We start from the raw sequence: 25294 nt of genomic DNA on the forward strand, positions 1-25294 counted from the left end.
TCTCCATGAACACTGCTTCACTATTTTTGCAATCTTATTAATTATAATATATAAACTGTATAGAATATATATATTTATTGTAACTTTACTTTTTTATGTATTGCACTGTCTTGCTGCAGCAAAACAGATTTCATGACATAGGCCAGTGATAATAAATCTAATTCCGATTCTGACAACACTGTGGAAAGTTGCATACACCATCTCATGGGTTAAACACTTCTTCCTCAACCCCAGACTCCTTGTTCCTCCAATCTTGGACTCCTCGGTCCGCAGAAACATTCAACCCCCAGGTTAAAACACCCACATGCTCCCTTGTCAGTCGGTGTTTATAGAACGGTAATTTGCATTTTTGCAGACAAAGCCGGCGTTGTGCAAAATCTGATGGAAACTGTAATGTGGGAGAAATGTGATTCATATTGTCCACAGCTGGCTCATGTGAAGGCTTTGTTGTAATCGCTTCTGTTTGAAACCTGTTGTGTTTGATGAGGCAACTTTCTCTCCTTAGGGCATTGCTGGGCCCAGAGGAACGAAAGGACCCAAGGGGGGAGTGGTAAGTTCCAAATGGTATTGTTTAAACTTAGAAACCTTGCCCCCACAGAAAGCCTTTGTGAAAGACATTGATGCTTGGAAATTAGTTTAACTTTCAAAGCTCTGCTTCAGTGCATACAGTGATACTGTTTGTATGAAAGGCACTGGTGGGTCTGTTGAAAATTCTCATTTTGAACTTTTAGACACAGGAAACACAAAAGATCAAGAGCAGGAGGAGACCATTCAGCCCCTCAGTCCTACCCCACCATTCAATGTGACCATAACTGATCTGCCCCAAGCCTCATCTCTCCTTCTAGAAACATAGAAACATAGCAAACCTACAGCACAATACAGGCCCTTCGGCCCACAAAGCTGTGCTGAACATTTCCCTACCTTAGAACTGTCTAGGCTTTACCCATAGCCCTCTATTTTTCTAAGCTCCATGTATCCATCCAGGAGTCTGTTAAAAGACCCTATCGTTTCCGCTTCCACCGCTGCCGCCAGCAGCCCATTCCACACTCTCACCACTCTCTGCGCAAAATAAGTAACCCTGACATCTCCTCTGTACCTACTTCCAAACACATTAAAACTATGCCCTCGTCTGCTAGCTATTTCAGCCCTGGGAAAAAGCTTCTGACTATCTACATGTTCAATGCCTCTCATCATCTTATAGACCTCTATCGGGTCACCTCTCATCCTCCATCACTCCAAGGAGAAAAGGCCAAGTTCACTCAACCTATTCTCATAAGGCATGCTCCCCGATCGAGGCAACATCCTTGTAATCTCCTCTGCACCTTTTCTATGGCTTCCACATCCTTCCTGTAGTGAGGCGACCAGAACTGAGCACAGTACTCCAAGTGGGGTCTGACCAGGGTCCTATATAACTGCAACATTACCTCTCGGCTCCTGAACTCAATCCCAAGGTTGATGAAGGCCACTGTACGCCTTCTTAATCACAGAGTCAACCTGTGCAGCAGCTTTGAGCGTCCTATGGACTTGGACCCCAAGATCCCTCTGATCCTCCACCCTGTCAAGAGTCTTACCATTAACACTATATTCTGCCATCACATTTGACCTACCAAAATGAACCACCTCATACTTATCTGGGTTGAATTCCATCTGCCACTTCTCAGACCAGTTTTGCATCCTATCAATGTCCCACTGTAACCTCTGACAGCCCTCCACACTATCCACAAAACCCCCAACCTTTGTGTCATCAGCAAATTTATTAACCCATCCCTCCACTTCCTCATCCAGGTCATTTATAAAAATCACAAAGAGTAAAGGTCCCAGAACAGATCCCTGAAGCACTCCACTGGTGACCGACCTCCATGCAGAATATGACCCATCTAGAACCACTCTTTGCCTTCTGTGGGCAAGCCAGTTCTGGATCCACAAAGCAATGTCCCCTTGGATCAATGCCTCCTTACTTTCTCAATAAGCCTTGCATGGGGTACCTTATCAAATGCCTTGCTGAAATCCATATACACTACATCTACTGCTCTACCTTCATCAATGTGTTTAGTCACATCCTCAAAAAATTCAATCAGGCTCATAAAGCACGACCTGTCATTGATAAAACCATGCTGACTATTCCTGATCATATTATACCTCTCCAAATGTTAATAAATTCTGCCTCTCAGGATCTTCTTCATCAACTTACCAACTACTGAGGTAAGACTGACTGGATTATAATTTCCTGGGCAATCCCTAATCCCTTTCTTGAAAAAGGGAATAACATCCACAACTCTTCAATCCTCTGGAACTTCTCCCATCCTCATTGATGATGCAAAGATCATTGCCAGACGCTCAGCAATCTCTTCCCTCGCCTCCCACAGTAGCCTGGGGTATATCTCGTCTGGTCCCAGTGACTTATCCAACTTGATGCTTTCCAAAAGCTCCAGCACATCCTTTTCCTTAATATCTACATGCTCAAGCTTTTCAGTCCACTGCAAGTCATCCCTGCGTTTGCTAAGATCCTTTCCGGAGTGAATACTGAAGCAAAGTTTTCAGTAAGTACCTCTGCCGTCTCTTCCTGTGCCAAATAGACTTTCCCACTATCACACTTGATTGGTTCTATTCTCCCACATCTGTGCCTGTTCCCCATTTCCCTCAGTCTCCTGATGTGTCAAATATCTCCATCCCTTCTCATTAAACCACCCTCCCCACCGTGATCCAGTCTCCACAGCCTTTAGAGTGGAGAACTTCAGAGATTCCCTTCCCTCTTTGAGAAATCCTGTTAAATATCTGCCCCTAATCCTGTGACTGTGTCCGCTCTCCCACTCTGTCATTCTCTCACCTCATGTCCGTCCAGGGTCTGAGATGTTTCAGTAAGATCTTGCCTCATTCTTTTTTGAAACTCCAGAGAACACAGAGACAATATTGCTACCTCCTCTCATTAGAACAATCCTCCCATCCTGCTGAACTTCGTGAGGTCGTACAACATGGGAACATGCCCTTCGGCCCAACTCATCTCTGCCGACCATGATGCCCATCTAAGCTCGTCCCATGAGCCTGCATTTGGCCCATATCCCTCTAATCCATATACTCACCCAAAAGTCTTTTGAATAATGTTAATACACCTGCCTCATCCAGTTCCTCTGGCAGCTCTTTCTCAAATCACAGCAACTTCTGTGTGAAGAAGTTACCCCTCAGGAACATTTAAATATCGCCGGCCTCACCTTAAACCTTTGCTCTCTACTTTCTGGTTGTCTATCCCTGGAAAGCATTGCAGTAAGTGTGATGGTCTGCAGTGCCTATGATTGGGGTTCGATTCCCACTGCTGTCCCTGAGGAGTTGTACTGGGTCTTCCTCCAGGTGTTCTGGTTTCTTCCACATTTCAGACACGTGCAGCTTAGGAATGGTTAGTGGGTGGTGTGTGTGCCATGTTGGTGCTGGAAGCAGGCTCCACTTACACACCACATCCTCTGACTGTGTTGATCATTGACGCGTTTCAAAGTTTCGACAAAGAAAGCTAATGTTTTTTCTTTCTTTCTTTTGTTCTCTCAATAAGACTGCACGCCATTCACCCTATCTATGCCACTCATGGCTTTATTCACCTCTATAAAGTCACCCCTTAATCTCCTACATTCCAAGGAATAATGTCCACCCCACCCCTGCCCTACTCCAGGCAACGTCCTCATAGACCTCCTACCACTCTGTCCAGTTTACTAAAGACTGGAATTGCATCTAATACTATACACTGTGTTTCACAGGGCCAAAGAACACTATAGATCACAAACAGGCCCTTTGGCCCATCTAGCCCATGCCATAGTCCTCCATACCCCTCCCATCCATGTACCTATCCAAATTTCTCTAAAATGTTGAAATCGAATTTGCAACCATTGCTTTCACTGGCAACTCACACCATGCTCTGAGTGAAGTTCCCCCTCAGGTTCCTGTTAAACATTTCACCTTTCACCCTTAACCCAAGACCTCTAGTTCTTGTCCTACTCAATGAGCTGAGTGTTCTAAAAAGGCTGTGCAGATTTTGAGGGAATTCCTTGCATCATGCTGGGAGAAACCCATCTCACTGTAATGATGGAGACAAACATTCCATACAAACAGAACAAATACTCGCACCCACTCCAATCCATCAAAGCGTCGCCTCTCACTCTGAATATTCCTCTCATGATTCACTCAGGAGACGTGGGTGTTCAAAGTTCAAAGTAAATTTGTGGGCGTTCACAGTAAATACAAGAAACACAACAGAATTGATCAAAGGCCACAACCAACAGGACGGACAAACAACCAGAGTGCAAAAGACAACAAACCGTGCAAATACAAAAAGAATAAAAGATAAATACAATAATATAATAAATAAATAAGCAATAAATATTGAAAGTATGAGATAAAGATGTAGGGGCCAGAGGGGGTTACAGAGACAGGGAGGGGTGTAGGGGCCAGAGGGGGTTACAGAGACAGGGAGGGGTGCAGGGGCCAGAGGGGGTTACAGAGATAGGGAGGGGTGTAGGGACCTGAGGGGGTTACAGAGACAGGGAGGGGTGTAGGGGCCAGAGGGGGTTACAGAGACAGGGAGGGGTGTAGGGGCCAGAGGGAGTTACAGAGACAGGGAGGGGTGTAGGGGCCAGAGGGGGTTACAGAGATAGGGAGGGGTGTAGGGACCAGAGGGGGTTACAGAGACAGGGAGGGGTGTAGGGGCCAGAGGGGGTTACAGAGACAGGGAGGGGTGTAGAGGCTGGGAATGTTTACAGAGACGGTGTAGGGGCTGGAGTGGTCACAGAGACAGGGAGGGGTGTAGGGACCAGAGGGGGTCACAGAGACAGGGAGGGGTGTAGAGGGGGTTACAGACAGGGAGGGGAGTAGGGGCCAGAGGGGTTACAGAGACAGGGAGGGGTGTAGAGGGGGTTACAGAGAGGGAGGGGTGTAGGGGCTGGAGTGGTTACAGAGAGGTGTAGAGGGGGTTACAGACAGGGAGGGGTGTAGGGGCCAGAGGGGTTACAGAGACAGGGAGGGGTGCAGGGACTGGAGGGGGTTACAGTGATAGGGAGGGGTGTAGGGGCTGGGGAGGGTTACACAGGGAGGGGTGTAGGGGCTGGGGAGGGTTACAGAGACAGGGAGTGGTGTAGGGGACAGAGAGATTACATAGAACATAGAACAATACTGCATAGTCCAGGCCCACAATGTTGTGCCAACCCTTAAACCCTGCCTCCCGTATAACCCCCTACCTTAAATTCCACCATATACCTGCCTAGTAGTCTCTTACAGAGACAGGGAGGGGTGTACAGGCTGGGGGGGAGGGGTTATAGAGACAGGGAGGGGTTTATGAGCTGGAGAGTGTTACTGAGTCCGAGATGGGTGTAGATGGGGAGAGGTATATAGAAATGGGGAAAGGTGTAGGGGCTGCAGGTGGTTACATCATTAGGGTGGGGTTTAGGAACCACGGTGGGTTACTGACTTGGGGTGGGTTGTCAGGGCTAGAGGGTTTTACAGAGACGGGGAGCAGTGTAGGTCTGGAGGGGATATGCCGGTGATATCAAACCTGATTCTGATTTAAGAGGATCTTAGATAGGCTGATGGATGACAGAGACAACTTCAGCACAGAAACCTTGAACCGAACCGGAGAGCCATGTAGGAGGGAGGGGTAAGATCAATCTTAGAGCAGGCTAAAAGGTCGGCATCACACCCGGGAGAGGCTTGTGAAATCCTGACATTCCCAAGAGGAATTTGGCTCCTGGTAGGGTCTCCCAAGGCAGTGAGATGAAGGTGGAGATTCCAGAGAAAGAGCGATCCAACCAAGACCTCCAATGAGGAGCTGGTGGGAGATGGTCACAGCGGCAGTGAAGACGGAGGAAGGCTGCAGCAGTCGGTTTGTATTCCATGCCACTGGACCCTGACACCGATCGGCCGAGGCCTGTGTCACACACAGACCTTCTCCACCCTTCAGGAGAACAGCGTACTCGACTCAGGTGATGTGTTCCATGACTTATGACAAGAGCACCTGGGAGCTAATGAATTTACAGAGTAGCCTTCGGGGATAATGGCTTCTTCAGTTAACTTGTTCATATAGTTATTCTGGAACATTCCCAAAATTGCAGCATGCAATTAATACAGTACATGTCATATGTACATGCAGTCTGGATTCCACAATTTAGCAAACGGACAAGCAAAGACACGGTGAATTACAGCAGTAGTGTTAGCACAATGCTTTGCGATTCCAGTTGTTCCCAGGTTCAATTCCCACTGCTGCCTGTAAGGGATTTGTATGTTCTCCCTGTGAGCATGTAGGTTTCCTCCCAGTGCTCCAGTTTCCTTCCGCAGTCCAAAGACATATCGGTTAGTAGATGAATTGGTCATTGTTTTGTGATTAGGCTAGGATTAAATCAGGGATTGCTAAGCAGCACCACTTGGTAGGCTGGAGGGGGCCTGTTCCTTGCTGTGTCTCCACAAATAAAATAAAGCACCAGTTCAGGTTTATTGTCATTTAACCATATACACGTTTACTGCCAAACAAAACACGTTTACACATTTACCACTAAACAAAACACATATGTTGCTAAACAAAGCACATATACACATTTACTGCTAAACAAAACACGTATACATGTTTACCGCCAAACAAAACACGTTTACACATTTACCACTAAACAAAACACATATGTTGCTAAACAAAGCACATATACACATTTACTGCTAAACAAAACACGTATACATGTTTACCGCCAAACAAAACACGTTTACACATTTACCACTAAACAAAACACATATGTTGCTAAACAAAGCACGTATACACATTTACTGCTAAACAAAACACGTATACATGTTTACCGCCAAACAAAACACGTTTACACATTTACCACTAAACAAAACACATATGTTGCTAAACAAAGCACGTATACACATTTACTGCTAAACAAAACACGTATACATGTTTACCGCCAAACAAAACACGTTTACACATTTACCACTAAACAAAACACATATGTTGCTAAACAAAGCACATATACACATTTACTGCTAAACAAAACACGTATACATGTTTACCGCCAAACAAAACACGTTTACACATTTACCACTAAACAAAACACATATGTTGCTAAACAAAGCACGTATACACATTTACTGCTAAACAAAACACGTATACATGTTTACCGCCAAACAAAACACGTTTACACATTTACCACTAAACAAAACACATATGTTGCTAAACAAAGCACGTATACACATTTACTGCTAAACAAAACACATCAGAATCAGAATCAGACTTTAATCAACAAGTACCTGTTACAGGCCACCAAACAGTAGCATGGATATTGGGTGCAAGTTGAATAGGGAGTTAACATTGGCATGTGGCAAAGGTAATGTCGCAGTAGTTATGGGGGATTTCAACATGCAGGTGAACTGGGAGAATCAGGTTGGTGCTGGACCCCAGGGTAGGGAGTTTGTAGAGTGCCTACAGGATGCATTCTTGGAACAGCTTGTACGAGAGCCGACCAGGGACAAGGTTATTCTGGATTTAGTCTTGTGTAATCAGAATCAGAATCAGACTTTAATCGCCCAGTACCTGTGCACATACAAGGAATTTACTTCCGGCAGATGTTGTCTCTCTGCTCATAACAATAATAATGATAAATATAAATGAAAATATAGATTATACATACAAGTAGTGCAATCCAAGTAATAGTTAGCCGATAGTTAACCGGCAGTTAACTGTTCAGCAAAGTGACCACAGTAGGGAAAAAACTTCTCCAGTGCCTATTAGGGATCTGAAGCACCTACCAGACGGAAGCAGTTCAAACAGTCTGTGCGCAGGATGGAAGGAGTCCTTTGTGATGTTCCCTGCCTTCTTCTTCAACCTGGAAGAGTACAGGTCCACAATAGAGGGCAGGGAGGCTCCAATGATGCGCTCAGCAGTCCTCACTGTGCGCTGTAGTCTGGTTCTATCCTGCTTGGTGGCGGCTCCAAACCACACAGTGATGGAGGTGCACAGGACAGACTCAATGACTGCAGTATAGAACTGCAGCAGCAATTCCTGAGGCAGACCATATTTCCTCAAGAGCCGCAGGAAGTACATCTGCTGCTGGGCCTTCTTCAGGATGTTGCTAAACAAAGCACGTATACACATTTACTGCTAAACAAAACACATTTACACATTTACTGCTAAACAAAACAAGTATACCACTGAACAAAACAACAATCCTCAGAAAACACAGTAAATTTATCGTCGTCGTCGTGGCGATCCCTCGAGGTCGAGGATGATGGTCTTTGTTCCGTTGATCTATCACAGAGCGAAGATGCCTGTGCGTGTATTTGTTTAACGTGTACTTGACGTTGCACTCCAAGAAGCACACGATACTTTGCAAATCAACCAACTGATTCCAACGGCATGGAAACCATGACGATTGGAGCTGATGGATTTATTGCAGCCTCCATCCGCCTGCACAGCCGTCGAGTTCGAAGTAACTTCGCCGCCTGTTCCACCGTTGAGGTCTTGGTTGGATTGATCTTCGTTAGGGTCCTCACCCTCGACCTTACCGCCATGGGTGACCCTACCAGGAGCATAGCTCCAGACGGCATCACTCTCGCGATCTCAGGACCACACATACAGCGCAAAAGCTCATTGATGCTGCTGGATTACCTGAGCACCCGGAATGTGTCCAGGAAGCCAATGTCCTTACGCAATTCCTAAAATTACTATAAATTACAATAAGAATGAATAACAGATAAATAAGTGGTGCAGCAAGATAACAAGATGGTGACCTGCTGAAGGGTCACGGCCAAAACCATCGACTGTTTATTCCTTTCCATAGATGCTGCCTGGCCTGCTGAGTTCCTCCAGCATTTTGCGTGTGTTACAAGACAGTGAGGTAGTGTTCAGGAAATCTGACGGCGGAGGGAAAGAAGCTATTCTTGTGTAATCGATTGTGTGTCTTCAGGTCCCTGTACCTCCAGCCCGATGGTAGCAATGAGAAGAAGCCATGTCCGGAATGGCAAGGGTCTTTAGTGATGGATGCTGCATCACGTTTTGAGGTGTTCTGGTCGCTGGGGATGCTGGTGCCCATGATGGAGCTGGCTGAGTTTACAACTTTCTGCAGCTGTTTCCAATCTTGTGTCCTGGAGCTTCCTTATCAGATGGTGATACAACCAATCAGAATGCTCTTCACAGTACACCTGTAAAATTCAGTGGAATTCCCTTTAGCAAAAACAAACAAAATTATTAAATCATTTACAGTTCCCATTTTAAACACACACGATTCTGCAAATGGTCAGGAATTCACAAACTGCTGGAGGAGCTCAGCAGGTCAGGCAGCAACTATGCAGGGGAATAAACCGTTGATGTTTTGGACCAAGACCCTTCATCAGGACTGAAAAGGAAGGGGGAAGATGCCAGAATAAGAAGGTGGGGAGAGGGGAAGGTGTACAAGTTGGCAGGTGATAAGTGAGCTGCAATGTTCCTTTTAAGGCGTGCAATCACATCTTTTGCTACGAGCACATGAAGGCATTTAAACTGCACGCAATGTTGTCACCCTCTACCTCGTTGGCCCGTTACGTATATTTCATGATCGTACACAATCACATTCCCTTTTTCGGTTTCTGATGCTGATGGTGTCGACAATGTGGAGTTTGTGATGATTTGTCTGCAGATTTTAGAACTGGTTTATTTATACTGTTTTTTTGAAGAAATTATTGATTCACAATGTCAAATTCCAAAGAAGCAAAGGGTATGAAACATAAAGGAACAGCGAGTTCATTTAAAACAGAATGGCTTAATGAAACTGCTACACTGAAATCTCATGAGGTCAAGAATGTGCCAGAGAGACTTGTGTACAATACTGAAACACACAAAATGCTGGTGTGTGTGTTGTTGTTTGAATTTCCAGCATCTGCAGATTTCCTCATGTTTGTACAATACTGAAACTGGTATTACCCACGTGTATTGTCGCCACGCAGAAGTTGCTGGAGAACTTAACAAGTGAGAAGAAGTAGAGTAGTATTTGGAAACTTCACTTTTTAAAGCATCATTTAGCAGGAAATCACATATGGATGGTGTGCGAAAGCTCTGGTGAAAAATCCTTCATTACTCGCCTCAGGACTGCTACATATGTTTTGTGAGAGTGCGTATGAACGAAAGCAAAAATGATCAACCCAGGGGAAATCAAAGTTCTTATTGACAGTTACCTCATTTCTTTTAAACAATGAACAACAAACTTGGCAGTTTATTATTCTTAAAAAAGCTTCAGGTTTACTTCCACTTGAAAATCCAGTGTGTATATGTTGTTGTCACTGGGGAAAAAAAAATTGCACAGCCCAAGATTTTGCGCACACTGGTCATTACAAATTAGAGGGAACATTGGTGAGAAGGATGGTGTTGGGGTAGGGGAGAGAGATGAAGTAAGAAGCTGGGAAGTGATAGGTGGAGAGGAAAAGTGCTAAAGAAGAAGGAACCTGATAGGAGAAGAGAGTGAACCATGGAAGCTGCTGGGTGGGGAGAGGGATGTGATAGGTGGATGAGGTGATTGGTGGAATAGGCTGAAGAGGTAATGGGCAAATTAGGAACCTGATGTGTGTGTGTGTAGCTCCCATTTTGTTTGGAAGCTTTCATGCAGGCCAAATACAGTTTGTAGATTTTTAATGTGGTTATTCAGATAACAAAGGCTTACATTCCTGTAATACCGTACCCAGATTTAAATCGTTACAGTGTGATTTGTAAACATTGAAGTCCTTACAAATGAAGGTCACAGTTGGATTGAAGGGACTGCAGCTGATCCGCACACTGCAGGCTCCCACAGGCTCTCTCTGATGTGCCTCGAGGGATAAATACCAGGACGACAGGGAGGAAACCTTTAATAAGGAGATGATAGGGGATGCTTCAAAAGGCGGCATCCATCATTAAGAACCCCAGTCACCCAGGACATGCTACTAACAAGGAGGTGGTACAGGAGCCTGAAAATGCATACTCAATGCTTCAGGGACAGACTGCTCCCCTCTGCCATCAGCTTTCTAGTTGGACGATGAACCATTCTAAACTACCTCACTATTACTTCTTCTTTTGCTCTCTTTTTGCACTACACCACCTACTTAGTTTATTTTTTCAAATATATTTCTTATTTTTTATTATTATGTATTGCAATGTACCGCTGCTGCAAAACAGCATGTTTCATGAATACGCCGGTGGTATTAAACCTGATTCTGAGACTGTTCCAAGTTAAGCGCCAGTGAATGAACTCAGCGAGTGCTGTAAGGTGAGAGGGGAGAGATTTAATAGGATCCTGCGGGGCAGGGTTTTTCATGGAGTCCAGGCTATATGGAATGAGCTGCCAGACAAGGTAGTGGGGTAGTGGAAGACAAGGACAATGGTTAGAATTGGTTTAATATTATCACATTTACTGAGATACAGAGAAAGCCTTGTCTTGCATATTGTTCATACAGATCGGATCGTGACACAGTGTGTTGAGGTAGAACAGAACCAATACAGAATAAGGTGTGACAGTTAGGAAATGTGGTGTGGGCAAGTGATAAAATGCAAGATCAGATCAAGGTAGATTGTGAGGTGAAGAGTCCATCTCATTGTACGAGAGATCAAGCTCAATTGTCTGATAACAGTAGGCCAGGATCTGTCTCTGAGCATGGCGAAGTGTGCTTTCAGACTCTTTTGCCTGATGGGAGAGGGGAGAAGGGCGAGTGTCCAGAGTGAGCAGAGTCTTCGATCATGCTGGCTGCCTTATTCGTGCAGTGGGAAGTATAGACAGAGTTCATGGAGGGGAGGCTGGTTTCTGCGATGTGCTGAGACCACATTGTTGTGTCTGTGCACAGCTGCATTTCAGTTAAACGAAAGCACACATGTGGGAGGTGGCTTTGGCTGGTTTATTCACATCAGAGCGAGGGACAAAGAACAATGCGTAGACAACAGATCGATGCGTAGTGCTAAGGGTTCATTGCTCTAAAAGAAATAGATCCGTTCATTATACTTTACCCTTTAGATTAATAGACAATAGACAATAGGTGCAGAAGTAGACCATTCGGCCCCTCGAGCCTGCACCACCATTTTGAGATCATGGCTGATCAAGTACTATCAATACCTGGTTCCTGCCTTGTCCCCATATCCCTTGATTCCCCTATCCATAAGATACCTATCTAGCTCCTTCTTGAAAACATCCAGAGAATTGGCCTCCAATTGTACAAATTGTACAAATGCAAGAGGATTTCCATAATACAGCATAAATCTATGTTCTTGATTAACCAGGGCATCAAAGTGCGTGGGGAGAAGGCAGGGGAGCGGAGATGACTGGATCAGCCCATGATTGACTTGATGGGCCGAATGGCCCGCTTCTGCTCCTATACCTTATGGTCTCATGGAGAGTGGTGAATCTCTTGGACTGTCTGCCCTGGGGGGGGGGGGGGATGGGGTTGTGAACTACAAAGCAAAAGGCAAACAGGCGGAGGAGCTCAGCAGGTCAGTCAGCATCTGTGGGGGCAGATTTCTGGGTGGAGTACTCGCATCAGGACTGGCTTGAAAAGAAGGATTTAAAGAGGAGGAAGAGATCTGGTGAGTAAGGGCAACGGGGAACTGACACAGAAGTGGAGATGAGGCCTGGGGGCAGATCAGTCATAGTGGGGCCAGACTGGAATTCAAGTTGGTTTATTGTTGTCACATGTACCAAGGTACCTTGCTTTGCAAACCGTTCATGCAGAACAAGTTTTAGAACATAGAACATTACAGCACATTGAAGGCCCTTCGGCCCACAAGGTTGTGCTATCCTTTTAACCTGCAAAATCAATCTAACCTTTCCTTACCACATCACCCTCCAAGTTTCTATGAACAATGCGCCTCTCTAAGAGTCTCTTAAATGTCCCTAAGTATGCCTCTGCCACCACCCCTAGCAGAGTTTTCCAAGTGCCCACCACACTCTGTGTAAGAAACGTACCTCTAACGTCCCCACTATACCTTCTTCAATCAGCTTAAAATTATGAACCCCTGTATTTGCCATTTCCATATTGGGAAAAAGTCTCTGGCCGTCCATGCAATCTTTGCTTCTTACCATCATGTACACCTCTATCAAGTCACTTCTCATCCTCCCTCTAAAGAGAAAAGCCCTCCTCACTCAATCTATCCTCGTAAAACATGCACTCTAATCCCAGCAGCATCTGGTACATCTCCTCTGCACCGTCTCTATAGCTTTTGCATCCTTCTTATAATGAGGCGACCAGAACTGAACACAATGCTCACATCAGCAAACAGAACAGGGAGCAGAATAAAGTGTAAGAGCTACAGAGAAAGTACTGGCAGACAAGGTGCAAGGTCATAACAAGGTAGATTTAATTTTCAAGCTGCTAGCCCTTGTTAATTAGGCCACTCAGCCCATCGAGTCTGGTCCACCATTCCATCATGACCGTTTATTACCCTCCTCAACTCCATTCTCCTGCCAGCTCCCTGTAATCTTTGAAACCCTGACTAATCAAGAAACCAATCTCTGCTTTAAATATACCCAATGACTTGGCCTTCACCGCAGTCTGTGGCAGAGCATTCCACAGATTCACTCTCTGGCTAAATAAATTTCTCCTTACCTCTGTTCTAAAAGATCGCCCCTCAATTTTGAGGGTGTGTACTCTAGTTCTGGATACCCCCACCGTAGGAAACATCCTCTTCACATCCACCCTATCTAGTCCTTTCAACATTCGGTAGGTTTCAATAAGATCCCCCCCCCCCCCCGCCCCCACATTCTTCTAAATTCCCAAAGATGCCAAACGCTCCTCACATGTTAACCCCATTCATTCCTGGAATCGTCCTTCTTCCTTTTAGCAAAATGCATTATCATACATTTCCCAACACTCTATCCCATCTGACCAATGCCATATACATTCTCTGGATTATGTCCTTGCTTTTATATTCTAGTCCTCTCAAAATGAATGCTAACACTGCATTTTCCTTTCTCACCACGACTCAGCAATCCATGTGCTCTCAACATATCTGTAGGATTCCCATTCACCTTGTCGACTAGGGCAACTTCATGCCTTCTTTTAAACCCCCCACCCCTCCCGATTCCTTTCCTAAGTGTTCTCTGGTATATTTTATACTCAATGAGCACCTCATTTGTTCCTACCTGCTCTGCACCTCCTCAACCAGGGCTTCAATATCTCTTGAAGAGCAATGTTCCCTATAAATATTATCTTTTATTCTGACAGGCACATGCAAGCTTTATACTCTCAAAGTTTCATTTTTGAAGGCCTCCCACTTACCAAGTACACCTTTGCCAGTAAACAGCCTGTCCCAATCCACACCTGCCAGATAGTTTCTGATTGACCTTTCTCCAATGTAGAATTTTAACCTGCAGACCAGACCTATCTTTTTGAAAACTTACTTTGAAGCTAATGGCATTGTGGTGACTGGATGCAAAGTGTTCCCCTGTCAGCTGCCCTGTCTCATTCCCCAACAGAAGATCAAGCATCACATACTCTCTCACTGTATTCACTATATTCACATACTCTCTCACTGTATTCACTGTATTCACATACTCTCTCACAGTATTCACATACTCTCTCACTGTAGTCACATACTCACCGTATTCACTGTATCCACATACTCTCTCACTGTATCCACATACTCTCTCACTGTATTCACATACTCTCACTGTATTCACTGTATTCACATACTCTCTCACTGTATTCACTGTACTCACATACTCTCTCACTGTATTCACTGTATTCACATACTCTCACTGTATTCCATTTTCCACTTCTTTGCCCATTCTCTCAATCTGTCAAACTCCTTCTGCAAACTCACTGCTTCTTCAACACTACCGTCCCCTCCGCCTATTTCCACGTATCTCTGAAAACTTGGCCACAAAACCATCAATTCCATCATCCGAAACGCTGACATTGATGTGAAAAGAAGCAATTTCCTGCTTACTCTAATGGCCAGCTGCTGAACAGACCATTTAATAATGGACCATTGTCTTATCTGTCTAACACTCTCTGCTCCATGTCACTGTACTGTCCCTGTCTTGATAGAGGTGTGTGAGGTTATGAGAGGCACACATAATACAGATAGATAAAAACAAGAGGGTGTAAGCAATAGGTGAGAGGATGGAGTTGTTTGACTGATGTTTTTTTATCCAAGATTCTTAAAGAAGTCAGGAGAGAGGCACAAAACTTATTCCTTCATAATCATTTTATTGAGTATTAATAGAACAAAGAAAACCAAAAACTGACAGCAACAGGAGAAGCAAAAAAGAGTAAAAGGTGGTGTTGCTGTGTGGTCAGCTCTTTTTATACTCCATTGTTGAGGAACATTCCATTCAAATTTGCAGAAAAGAGTCAACCAATCAGATATCCCCTATTCAAATAACGCAATACCAAGAGAAACTTCCAGAATGATACAAACGTAACTACTAGGGGGCACACAGAATAACTGCACATATATAGCAACACACACAAAATGCTGGAGGAACTCAACAGTGAACATGTATGTAAATGAATAAACGGTTAACATTTCAGATCAAAATCCTTCATCAGGACTAGAAAGGAATGGAAGATGACCAAATTAAAAGGTGGACTGAGGGGACGGAGGACAGCTAGAATGTGATTGGTGAAGCGAGGAGGGTAGGATAGGTAGGATAGGCTGGCGAAGAAGGAATCTGATAGGAGAGGAGAGTGGACCATAGGAGAAAGGGAAGGAGGAGGGGACTCAAGGAGAGGTGATAGGCAGCTGAGAAGAGGTAAGAGGCCAAAGTGAGGAATAGAGGGGGGAAGGCGATGGACTTTTTATACCTGAAGGAGTATTCAAGTCTTCAGGTTGAAGGCTACATACTATGACCACTAGGAAACACACTAAACAGTTACATATATATATAGGTAGTTTAAAAAGTACAGGCTGGTAAAGCTACAAAGAAAATATCTATTAAACAGTCTAGTCCATGAATCAAATGTGCATTAGGGATGTGGAATCAAAAAGGGTAGCATATACAGTAATCAAAGTGTTATATCTCAATGCACAGAGTATAAGAAATAAGGTGAATGACCTTGATCCACTAATACAGATCATCAGGTATGATGTTATGACCTTCACTTAATCATGGCTGAAGTTTTCTTATAATTTGGAGCTGAATTTCCAAGGTTACAGTTCTGGTCACCTCATTACAGGAAGGATGTGGAAACCATCAAAAGGATGCAGAGGAGATTTACAAGGATGTTGCCTGGATTGGGGAGCATGCCTTATGAGAATAGGTTGAGTGAACTTAGCCTTTTCTCCTTGGAGCGACGGAGGATGAGAGGTGACCTGATAGAGGTGTACAAGATAATGAGAGACATTAATCATGTGGATAGTCAGAGGCTTTTCCCCAGAATGTCTAACATGAGGGGACACAGTTTTAAGGTGCTTGCAAGTAGGTACGGAGGGATGTCAGAGGTAAGTTTTTCACACAGAGTGGTGGGTGTGTGGAATGCACTACCAGCGACAGTGGTAGAGGTGGTTATAATAGGGTCCTCTAAGAGATATGACATAGATTCAGAAGATGTTGAATCCTTGTGGGTTGAGTTAAGAAACTGCAAGGGTAAAAGGACCCTGATGGCAGTTATATACAGGCCCCCCAACACCAGCTGGGATGTGGACCACAGGTTACAACGGGAAATAGAAAAGGTGGGTAAAAGGGGCAAGCTATGAGTCATGGGAGATTTTAACAAGCAGATCGATTGGGAAAATTAAGTTGGTAGTGGATGAAGAGAGTGAGTTTGTTTAATGCCGATGAGATGGTTTTTTAGAGCAGTTTGTCGTTGACCCTAAAGGGAACTGAAATACTGGTTTGGGTGTTAGGTTATGAATTGGAGATGATTAGGGAGCATAAGGTAAAAAAAGACCCTTAGGAGCCAGTGATCACAATATGACTGAGCTCAACTTGATAGGGATATAGTAAGGTCTGATGTAGCAGTATTTCAGTGGAATAAAGGAAATTACACTGGTAAGAGAAAGGCGATGGTCAAAGTAAATTGGAAGGAGCTGCTGGCAGGGCCAACAGCAGAGCAGCAATGGCGTGTGTTTCTGGGAAAAATGAGAAAGGTGCAGGATAGATGTATTCCAAAAACAAGGAAATACTCAGATGGCAAAATAGTACAACCGTAGCTGACAAGGGAAGTCAAAGCTGATGTAAAAGCAAAACAGAGGGCATACAACAAAGCAAAAGTTGGTGGGAAGACAGAGGATTGGAAAGCATTAAGAAACCTGCAGAGAGCAACTAGAAGAATCATAAAGAGGGAAAAGATGAAATATGAAAGCAAGCTGGCAAACAATATCAAAGTGGATAGTAAAAGCTTTTTCAAGTAAGTAAAAAATTTAAAAAAAGATTAAAGTGGATATAGAACCACTAGAAATGAGGCCTGAGAAATAATAATGGTGGACAAGGAGATGATAGATGAACTAAATGAGTATTTTGCATCAGTCTTCACTGTGAAGACATTAACAGTGTGCTAGATGTTGAAGGGTGTTAGAGAAGAGAAGTGAGTTCAGTTATTATTACAAGGGAGAAGATGCTCAAAAAGCTAAAAGACCTAAGGGTATATCAATCACCCAGGCCAGATGAACTGCAACCTAGGGTTCTGAAAGAGGTAATGGTAGAGGTTGTGGAAGCATTAGAAATGATCTTTCAAAGATCATTGGACTCTGGCATGATGCCAGAGGATTGGAAAATTGCAAATGTCACTCCACTCTTTAAGAAAGGAGGAAGGCAGCAGAAAGGAAATTATAGACCAGTTAGCCTGACCTTAGTGGTTGGGAAGATGTAGGAATCAATTTTTAAGGATGAGGTTATGAAGTAGTTGGTGACGTAGGACAAGATAGGACAAAGTCAGCACGATTTCCTCAGGGGTTTGCCTGACTAACCAACTGGAATTCTTTGAGGAGATTACACCTTGGATAGATAAAGGGGAAGTAGTAGATGTTGTATATTTGGACCTTCAGAACTCAAAAACCTGAAAGAACTAAATCACCCAGACCAGATGAGCCACACCTTAGGGTTCTGAAAGTATATATATCTCAATGCACGGAGTATAAGAAATAAGATGGATGATCTTATTGCACTATTACAGATGGTCAGGTATGATGTTTTGGCCATCACTGAATCATAGCTGAAGGCTGGTTGTAGTTGGGAGCTGAATGTCCAAGGTTACACATTGTATTAGAGGGGTAGGATGGTCGGCAGAGGGGGTGATGTGGCTCTATTGGTAAAGAATGATATCAAATCAGTAGAAAGATGTGACATAGGATTGGAAGGTGTTGAATGCTTATGGGTTGAATTAAGAAACTCCAAGGGTAAAAGTGATGACAGTTATACACAGGCCTCCCAACAGTAGCTGGGATGTTGAACACAGATTACAACAGGAAATAGAAAAGGTGTGTCAAAAGGGCAATGTTATAATAGTTGTGGAAGATTTCAACTTGGAGGTTGATTGGTAAGCTTAAGTTGGCAATGGATCTCAAGAGAGTGAGTTTGTGGAATACCTATGAGATGGCTTTTTAGAGCAGTTTGTTGTTGAGCCTACCAGGGGATCAGCTATACTGGATTGGGTGTTATGGGAGGTGATTAGGGAGCTTAAGGTAAAAGAACCCCTAAGGCAGTGATCACAGTATGATTGTGTTCAACTTGATATTTGATAGGGAGAGAATAAAGTCTGATGTAGCAGTATTTCAGTGGAGTAAGGGAAATTACAGTGGTATGAGAGAGGAGTTGGCCAAAGTTCATTGGAAGGAGATGCTTGCAGGGATGATGGTAGAGCAGCAATGGTGTGAGTTTCTGGGAAAAAAATGAGGAAAGTGCAGGATTCCAAAACTGAAGAAATACTTAAAGACTCAATGGTTGACAAGGGAAGTCAAAGCAAAAGTGAGAGCATACAACAAAGCAAAAATTAGTGTGAAGACAGAGGTTTGAGAAGCCTTTAAAATACTACAAGGAGCAACTAGTAGAATCATTAGAAGTGGAAAGATGAAATATGAAAGCAAGGTAGCAAACAATATCAAGGTGGATAGAAAAAGCTTTTCAAGTATATAAAAAACAAAAGAGAGATGAGAGTGGATCTCGGACCACTAGAAATGAGGCCGGAGAAATAATAATGGCGGCAAAGAGATGGCAGATGAACTAAATGAGTATTTTGCATCAGTCTTCACTGTGGAAGACACTAGCAGTGTGCCAGGTATTGAAGGGTGTGAGGGAAGAGAAGTGGGTGCAGGTACTATTACAAGGGAGAAGGTGTTCAAAAAGCTGAAAGGCCTAAAGGTAGATGAGTCCTTAGGAGGGGTAAAAAAGGATCAGCCATGATGGAATAGTGGAGCAGATTTAACAGGCCAAAAAGCCTAATTCTTCTCCTGTGCCTTAAGGTCTTATGGTTTATGGTCTAATCCAACAGAGCTTAAAAGCATTCTGAGGGGTCTTAATCTTGACAATGAGTGGTTAATACCTGGAGCCCACTGCAAGAGGGGTGGTGAGGTCTGATACTGTCACCATTACTGAGAAATATTTAGATGGGCAGGGCATAGAAGGTCAGTGATTTAATTTCCCACTGTATATTATCCCCAGTGTGTGTGTGAGGGTGTAATCTGGGGGAAGTTGATGAGAATGTGGGGAGAATGAAATGGGATCAGTGTCGTATTGGTGTCAATGGGTGAGAGTAGGTCAGTCCTGGTTCAATGGGCTGAAGGGCAAGAGCAGGGAGGGCTGGTTGCAAGGGAAGCCATTTAAGTCCAGGTAAAGTATTGCGTACAGACCAGAAACCCAGATCTGGCATCACTCACAGCCCGATTCCACCTCCGTCACCCGCGTTCCCTCGGCACGGATACCAGCAGAACGCACAGGTTCTAATCAGTCTGATTCCTAGGAGTGGTCGACTGTACCCTGCCTGCCTGGGTGGACACAAGGATATATTAGATACCATGTTGTCTACTTTTAACAGAGGCCAGTAATGGATTGCATCAGCTGCTGTGTTACTCAAAGACTCGGGTACCAAGACAGCGTAGTGCTTAACGCAACACTGTAATGTCCAATTCAGTGTCCTGTGTTCATCCTTCCCATGTATGAGTGTCTTTCCCCTCACAGTCCAGCAATGGGCCGCTCGGTGGGTTAATTGGTCATGGTAAATTGTCCTGTAATTGTGGTGGCTGACATCTGTCGTGAAGGCCAATGGGTGATGACCATCATCACAAGCCTGCGAGGAAGATATGGAGATCCTGAGATGCCCAGGCATCAAGATCTTTCTCTCGGCCTCACCAATATAGACCAAAGGAAAGCCGACGAAGCAAATTGTTTGGCACCAGCTTGGCTGCAGGAGCTGCCGGAAGGATGTTCAATAACATTCCGGTGCCTTAGGGGCTCCACTCCGGATTTGCTGTCCGGGTTTACTCCTGTAGCCTTCACCTCTCCTGAGGCTGCTCACAAGGCAGTGGGGCAATTTACCCATAGCTGGGGATCTGGTTCACGAGCACAAGGGCATGTCCACACGCTGTTGGGCCTGCGTGCTACCTGTGCAGGGCCCAGACTTCCTCCTCGTCCTCTGTAGTTCAGCCTGAGTCCGAAAGGAGTTCAGTTTCCGTGTGTCGCCTGCAAGGAGGCACTACATGAGGCTCGCTGTCGGAGAGGTTACATACTGGCAAAGAGATACTTACACACTCAGCTCTCCCTTTTGCCATACTGCTAGCCAGTGGTGGAAGCTGAAATTGAGAGCGGCAAGCACTACTCACTACTTTACCGCATTAGACGCATCACAACAACCATTTTGTCCTGTGATTAGGCTGGGGTTAAATAGATGGATTGCTGGAAAGGCCTGTTTTGCAGTGTTGCTCAAAATAAAATCCAGGTCAAAATTAGTTTTATTTGTCACATTTACATTGAAACATTACAACATACAGTGAAATACATAATATGCATCAACAGCCAACACAATCCAAGGATGTGCTGGGGGCAGCCCACAAGTTTCACCATACATGTCCACAACTCACTAACTCTAACCATACCTCTTTGGAATGTGGGAGGAAATCGAAGCAGATTGTGTAAACCCATGTAGTCAGAGAACATACAGACTCCTCACAGGGAGCGTAATACAAAGACCGGAACTGTGCACGGTGTTCCCAGTGTGATACAGAGACCGGAACTGTGCACGGTGTTCCCAGTGTGATATGGAGACTGGAACTGTGCATGGTGTTCCCAGTGTGTTATGGAGACTGATAGTTTAAGTATTGCTTAATGCAGGTTTTATTTAATGGTCAAACACAAGGAAATCTGCAGATGCTGGAAATTCAAACAACACACACAAAATGCTGGTGGAACACAGCAGGCCAGGCAGCATCTATAAGGAGAAGCACTGTCGACGTTTCGGGCCAAGACCCTTCGTCAGGTCTAACTGAAAGGAGAGATACTAAGAGATTTGAAAGTAGTTGGGGGAGGGGGAAATGCGAAATGATAGGAGAAGACCAGAGGGGGTGGGATGAAGCTAAGAGCTGGAAAGGTGATTGACAAAAGTGATACAGGGCTGGAGAAGGGAAAGGATCAAGGGACGGGAGGCTTCGGGAGAAAGAAAGGGGGAGGGGGGAGCACCAGAGGGAGATGGAGAACAGGCAGACTGATGGGCAGAGAGAGAGAGAAAAAAAACTAAATATGTCAGGGATGGGGTAAGAAGGGGAGAAGGGGCATTAACGGGAGTTAGAGAAGTCAGTGTTCATGCCATCCAGTCCCAGACGGTATATAAGGTGTTGTTCCTCCAACCTGAGTTTGGATTCATTTTGACAGTAGAGGAGGCCATGGATAGACATATCAGAATGGGAAGGGGACGTGGAATTAAAATGTGTGGCCACTGGGAGATCCTGCTTTTTCTGGCAGACCGAGCATAGGTGTTCAGCAAAACGGTCTCCCAGTCTGCGTCGGGTCTCACCAATATATAAAAGGCCACACCGGGAGCACCGGACGCAGTATACCACACCAGCCGACTCACAGGTGAAGTGTCGCCTCACCTGGAAGGACTGTCCGGGACCCTGAATGGTGGTGAGGGAGGAAGTGTAAGGGCAGGTGTAGCACTTGTTCCGTTTACAAGGATAAGTGCCAGGAGGGAGATCGGTGGGAAGGGATGGGGGGGACAAGTAGACAAGGGAGTCACATAGGGAGCGATCCCTGCGGAAAGCAGAAAGGAGGGGGGAGGGAAAGATGTGCTAGGTAGTGGGATCCCGTTGGAGGTGGAAGTTACGGAGAATTATACGTTGGACCTGGAGGCTGGTGGGGTGGTTTATTTAATGGTGTTCCTTTTCAATTTTCTTTGTCTCGAAGTGATCCTAGAGAATATTTCACAAAATATCCTTGTTCATTTTTTTCAGGGATATCCAGGTCCATCCGGCCCAAGGGGATCTCCCGGATCCGATGGCAATACAGTAAGTTTTATCTACTCTCTATCTTGCTCTCTGTGCTGTCTATCAGAGCTCACTGTCTTTCAGGAGAGCCTTTCAAAAGATCTGCTCGAGGTTAGGAACCTGACGTTCGGGTGGGTCTTGCAATGAACATCCCCTGAGGCACAACAAAACCCAGAGAAAAGAAGGAGCTGGTGTTAAAGATGGGCGAGCCACAGTCACGCCCTGTACAAATCTCTGCCTCTGTTCAACCCAGCTCGCCCTCCCAAGCCCAGAGCAAGCCTCTGCTCATTCACATACCTCTCTCACTGAATATCCTGTGATTATGCTGCTTGTAATTTGAACAGATTATCGTGGGTGGCACAGTAGTGTAGCCTTCAGCACAATGGCTTTACAGCATCAGCCGTGTTCCTCGTGCTGGAGAGGGCAGGAACACGGAGATAATGGATCTGAATGTGTGGCTGAGGAATTGGTGCAGGAAGCAAAGATTTACATTCTTGGACCACTGGGATCTGTTTTGGGGTAGGGATGAATTGTACAAAAGGGAAGGGTTTCACCTTAATAGGCGGGGGACCAGCACTCTGGCAGACAGGTTTGCCACTGCAACACGGATGTGTTTAAACTAAGTAGTGGGGGGGGGGGGGGATGAACTGGAAATATAAAGATGGAGTTAAAGGGAAAGTGAAAATAAGAAAAGTTAAAAAGGATAACAGAATCAATGGAGTAGAATGGCCAAGTGAAATAGGAATTGATATGAAAGGAGAGGGGAGTACCGAATTAAAAGTATTATATATGAATGCACGAAGTATAAGATAGAGTAGATGAGCTTGAGGCTCAGTTAGAAATTGGCAAGTACGATGTTGTGGGAATAACAGAGACATGGCTTCAAGCGGACAGGCCTGGGAAATAAATATTCAAGGATATACATCTTATCGAAAGGACAGACTGACTGGCTCCGTTGGTGAGGAATGAGATTCAGTCCCTTGCGAGGGGGGACATAGAAATTGGATGTAGAGTCAGTATGGATAGAACTGAGAAATTCTAAGGGTAGAAAGACCCTAATGGGAGTTATCTACAGGCCACCAAACAGCAGTCTGGATGTAGGGTGTAAGTTGAATGAAGAGTTAAAATTGGCATGTCGCAAAGGTAATGATACAGTTGTCATGGGGGATTTCAACATGCAGGTAGACTGGGAGAATCAGAATGGTACTGGACCCCAAGAAAGGGAGTTTGTGGAGTGCCCCCGAGATGGATTCTTAGAACAGCTGGTACTGGAGCCTACCAGGGAGAAGGCAATTTTAGATTTAGTGTTGCGCAATGAACTGGATTTGATCAGGGACCTCGAGGTAAAGGAACCATTAGGAGATAGTGACCATAATATGATATGTTTTAACCTACAATTTGAGAAGGAGAAGGGAAAATCGGATGTGTCAGTATTACAGTTAAACGAAGGGAACTATGGAGCTATGAGGGAGGAGCTGGCCAAAGTTCAATGGAACAGTGGAACACTGTCAGGGAAGACAGTGGAACAAAAATGGCAGGTATTTCTGGGAATAATGCAAAAGGTGCAGGATTGGTTCATTCCAAAGAGGAAGAAAGATCCTAAGGGGTGTAAGGGGCAGCCGTGGCTGACGAGGGAAGTAAAGGGCAGTATAAAAATAAAAGAGAAGAAGTATAACATAGCAAAGATAAGCAGGAAACAGGAGGACTGGGAAGCTTTTAAAGAGCAACAGAAGATAACAAAAAAGGCAATACGCCAAGAAAAAATGAGGTATGAAGGTAAACTAGCCAAGAATATAAAGGAGGATAGTAAAAGTTTCTTTAGGTATGTGAATAGCAAAAAAATAGTTAAGACCAAAATTGGGCCATTGAAAACAGAAATGGGTGAATTTATTATGGGGAACAAGGAAATGGCAGATGATTTAAACAAGTACTTCGGATCTGTCTTCACTACGGAAGACACAAACAATCTCCCAGATGAAATAGTGGCCAAAGGAACTAGGGCAAAGGATGAAATGAAGGAAATTTATATTAGGCAAGAAACTGTGTTGGATAGACTGTTGAGTCTGAAGGCTGATAAGTCCCCGGGACCCGATGGTCTGCATCCCAGGGTACTTAAAGAGGTGGCTCTAGAAATCGTGGACGCATTGGTAATCATTTTCCAATGTTCTATAGATTCAGGAACAGTTCCTGCTGATTGGAGGGTGGCTAATGTTGTCCCACTTTTCAAGAAAGTAGGGAGAGAGAAAACAGGGAATTATAGACCGGTTAGCCTGACGTCAGTAGTGGGAAAGATGCTGGAGTCAATTATAAAAGAGGAAATTACGACACATTTGGATAGCAGTAGAAGGATTAGTCCAAGTCAGCAAGGATTTATGAATGGAAAATCATGCTTGACTAATCTTCTGGAGTTTTTTGAGGATGTAACTATGAAAATGGACAAGGGAGAGCCAGTGGATGTAGTGTACCTGGACTTCCAGAAAGCTTTTGATAAAGTCCCACATAGGAGATTAGTGGACAAAATTAGGGCACATGGTATTGGGGGCAGAGTACTGACATGGATTGAAAATTGGCTGGCTGACAGGAAACAAAGAGTAGTGATTAACGGGTCCCTTTCAGAATGGCAGGCTGTGACCAGTGGGGTACCGCAAGGTTCGGTGCTGGGACCGCAGCTGTTTACAATATACATTAATGATTTGGATGAAGGGATTAAAAGTAACATTAGCAAATTTGCTGATGACACAAAGCTGGGTGCCAGTGTGAAATGTCAGGAGGATGTTATGAGAATGCAGGGTGACTTGGGCAAATGTATGGCAGATGCAGTTTAATGTGGATCAATGTGAGGTTATCCACTTGGTGGCAAGAACAGAAAGGCAGATTACTATCTAAATGGAGTCAAGTTAGGAAAAGGGGAAGTACAACAAGATCTAGGTG

At 44.6% G+C, this 25294-nt stretch overlaps 1 protein-coding gene across 1 annotated transcript in view; it reads left to right on the plus strand.

Moving 5' to 3' along the window:
* Positions 1-25294, plus strand: part of LOC132401662 (collagen alpha-1(XXIV) chain) — a 511504-nt gene that overhangs the window by 198009 nt on the left and 288201 nt on the right. The window contains exons 12-13 of the mRNA XM_059983704.1: positions 506-550; positions 22331-22384. Coding sequence (XP_059839687.1) covers positions 506-550; positions 22331-22384 — 99 coding nt within the window. The remainder of the gene's footprint in view (positions 1-505; positions 551-22330; positions 22385-25294) is intronic.

This window comes from Hypanus sabinus, chromosome 11 (genome assembly GCF_030144855.1).
Source record: "Hypanus sabinus isolate sHypSab1 chromosome 11, sHypSab1.hap1, whole genome shotgun sequence".
NCBI lineage: Eukaryota > Metazoa > Chordata > Chondrichthyes > Myliobatiformes > Dasyatidae > Hypanus > Hypanus sabinus.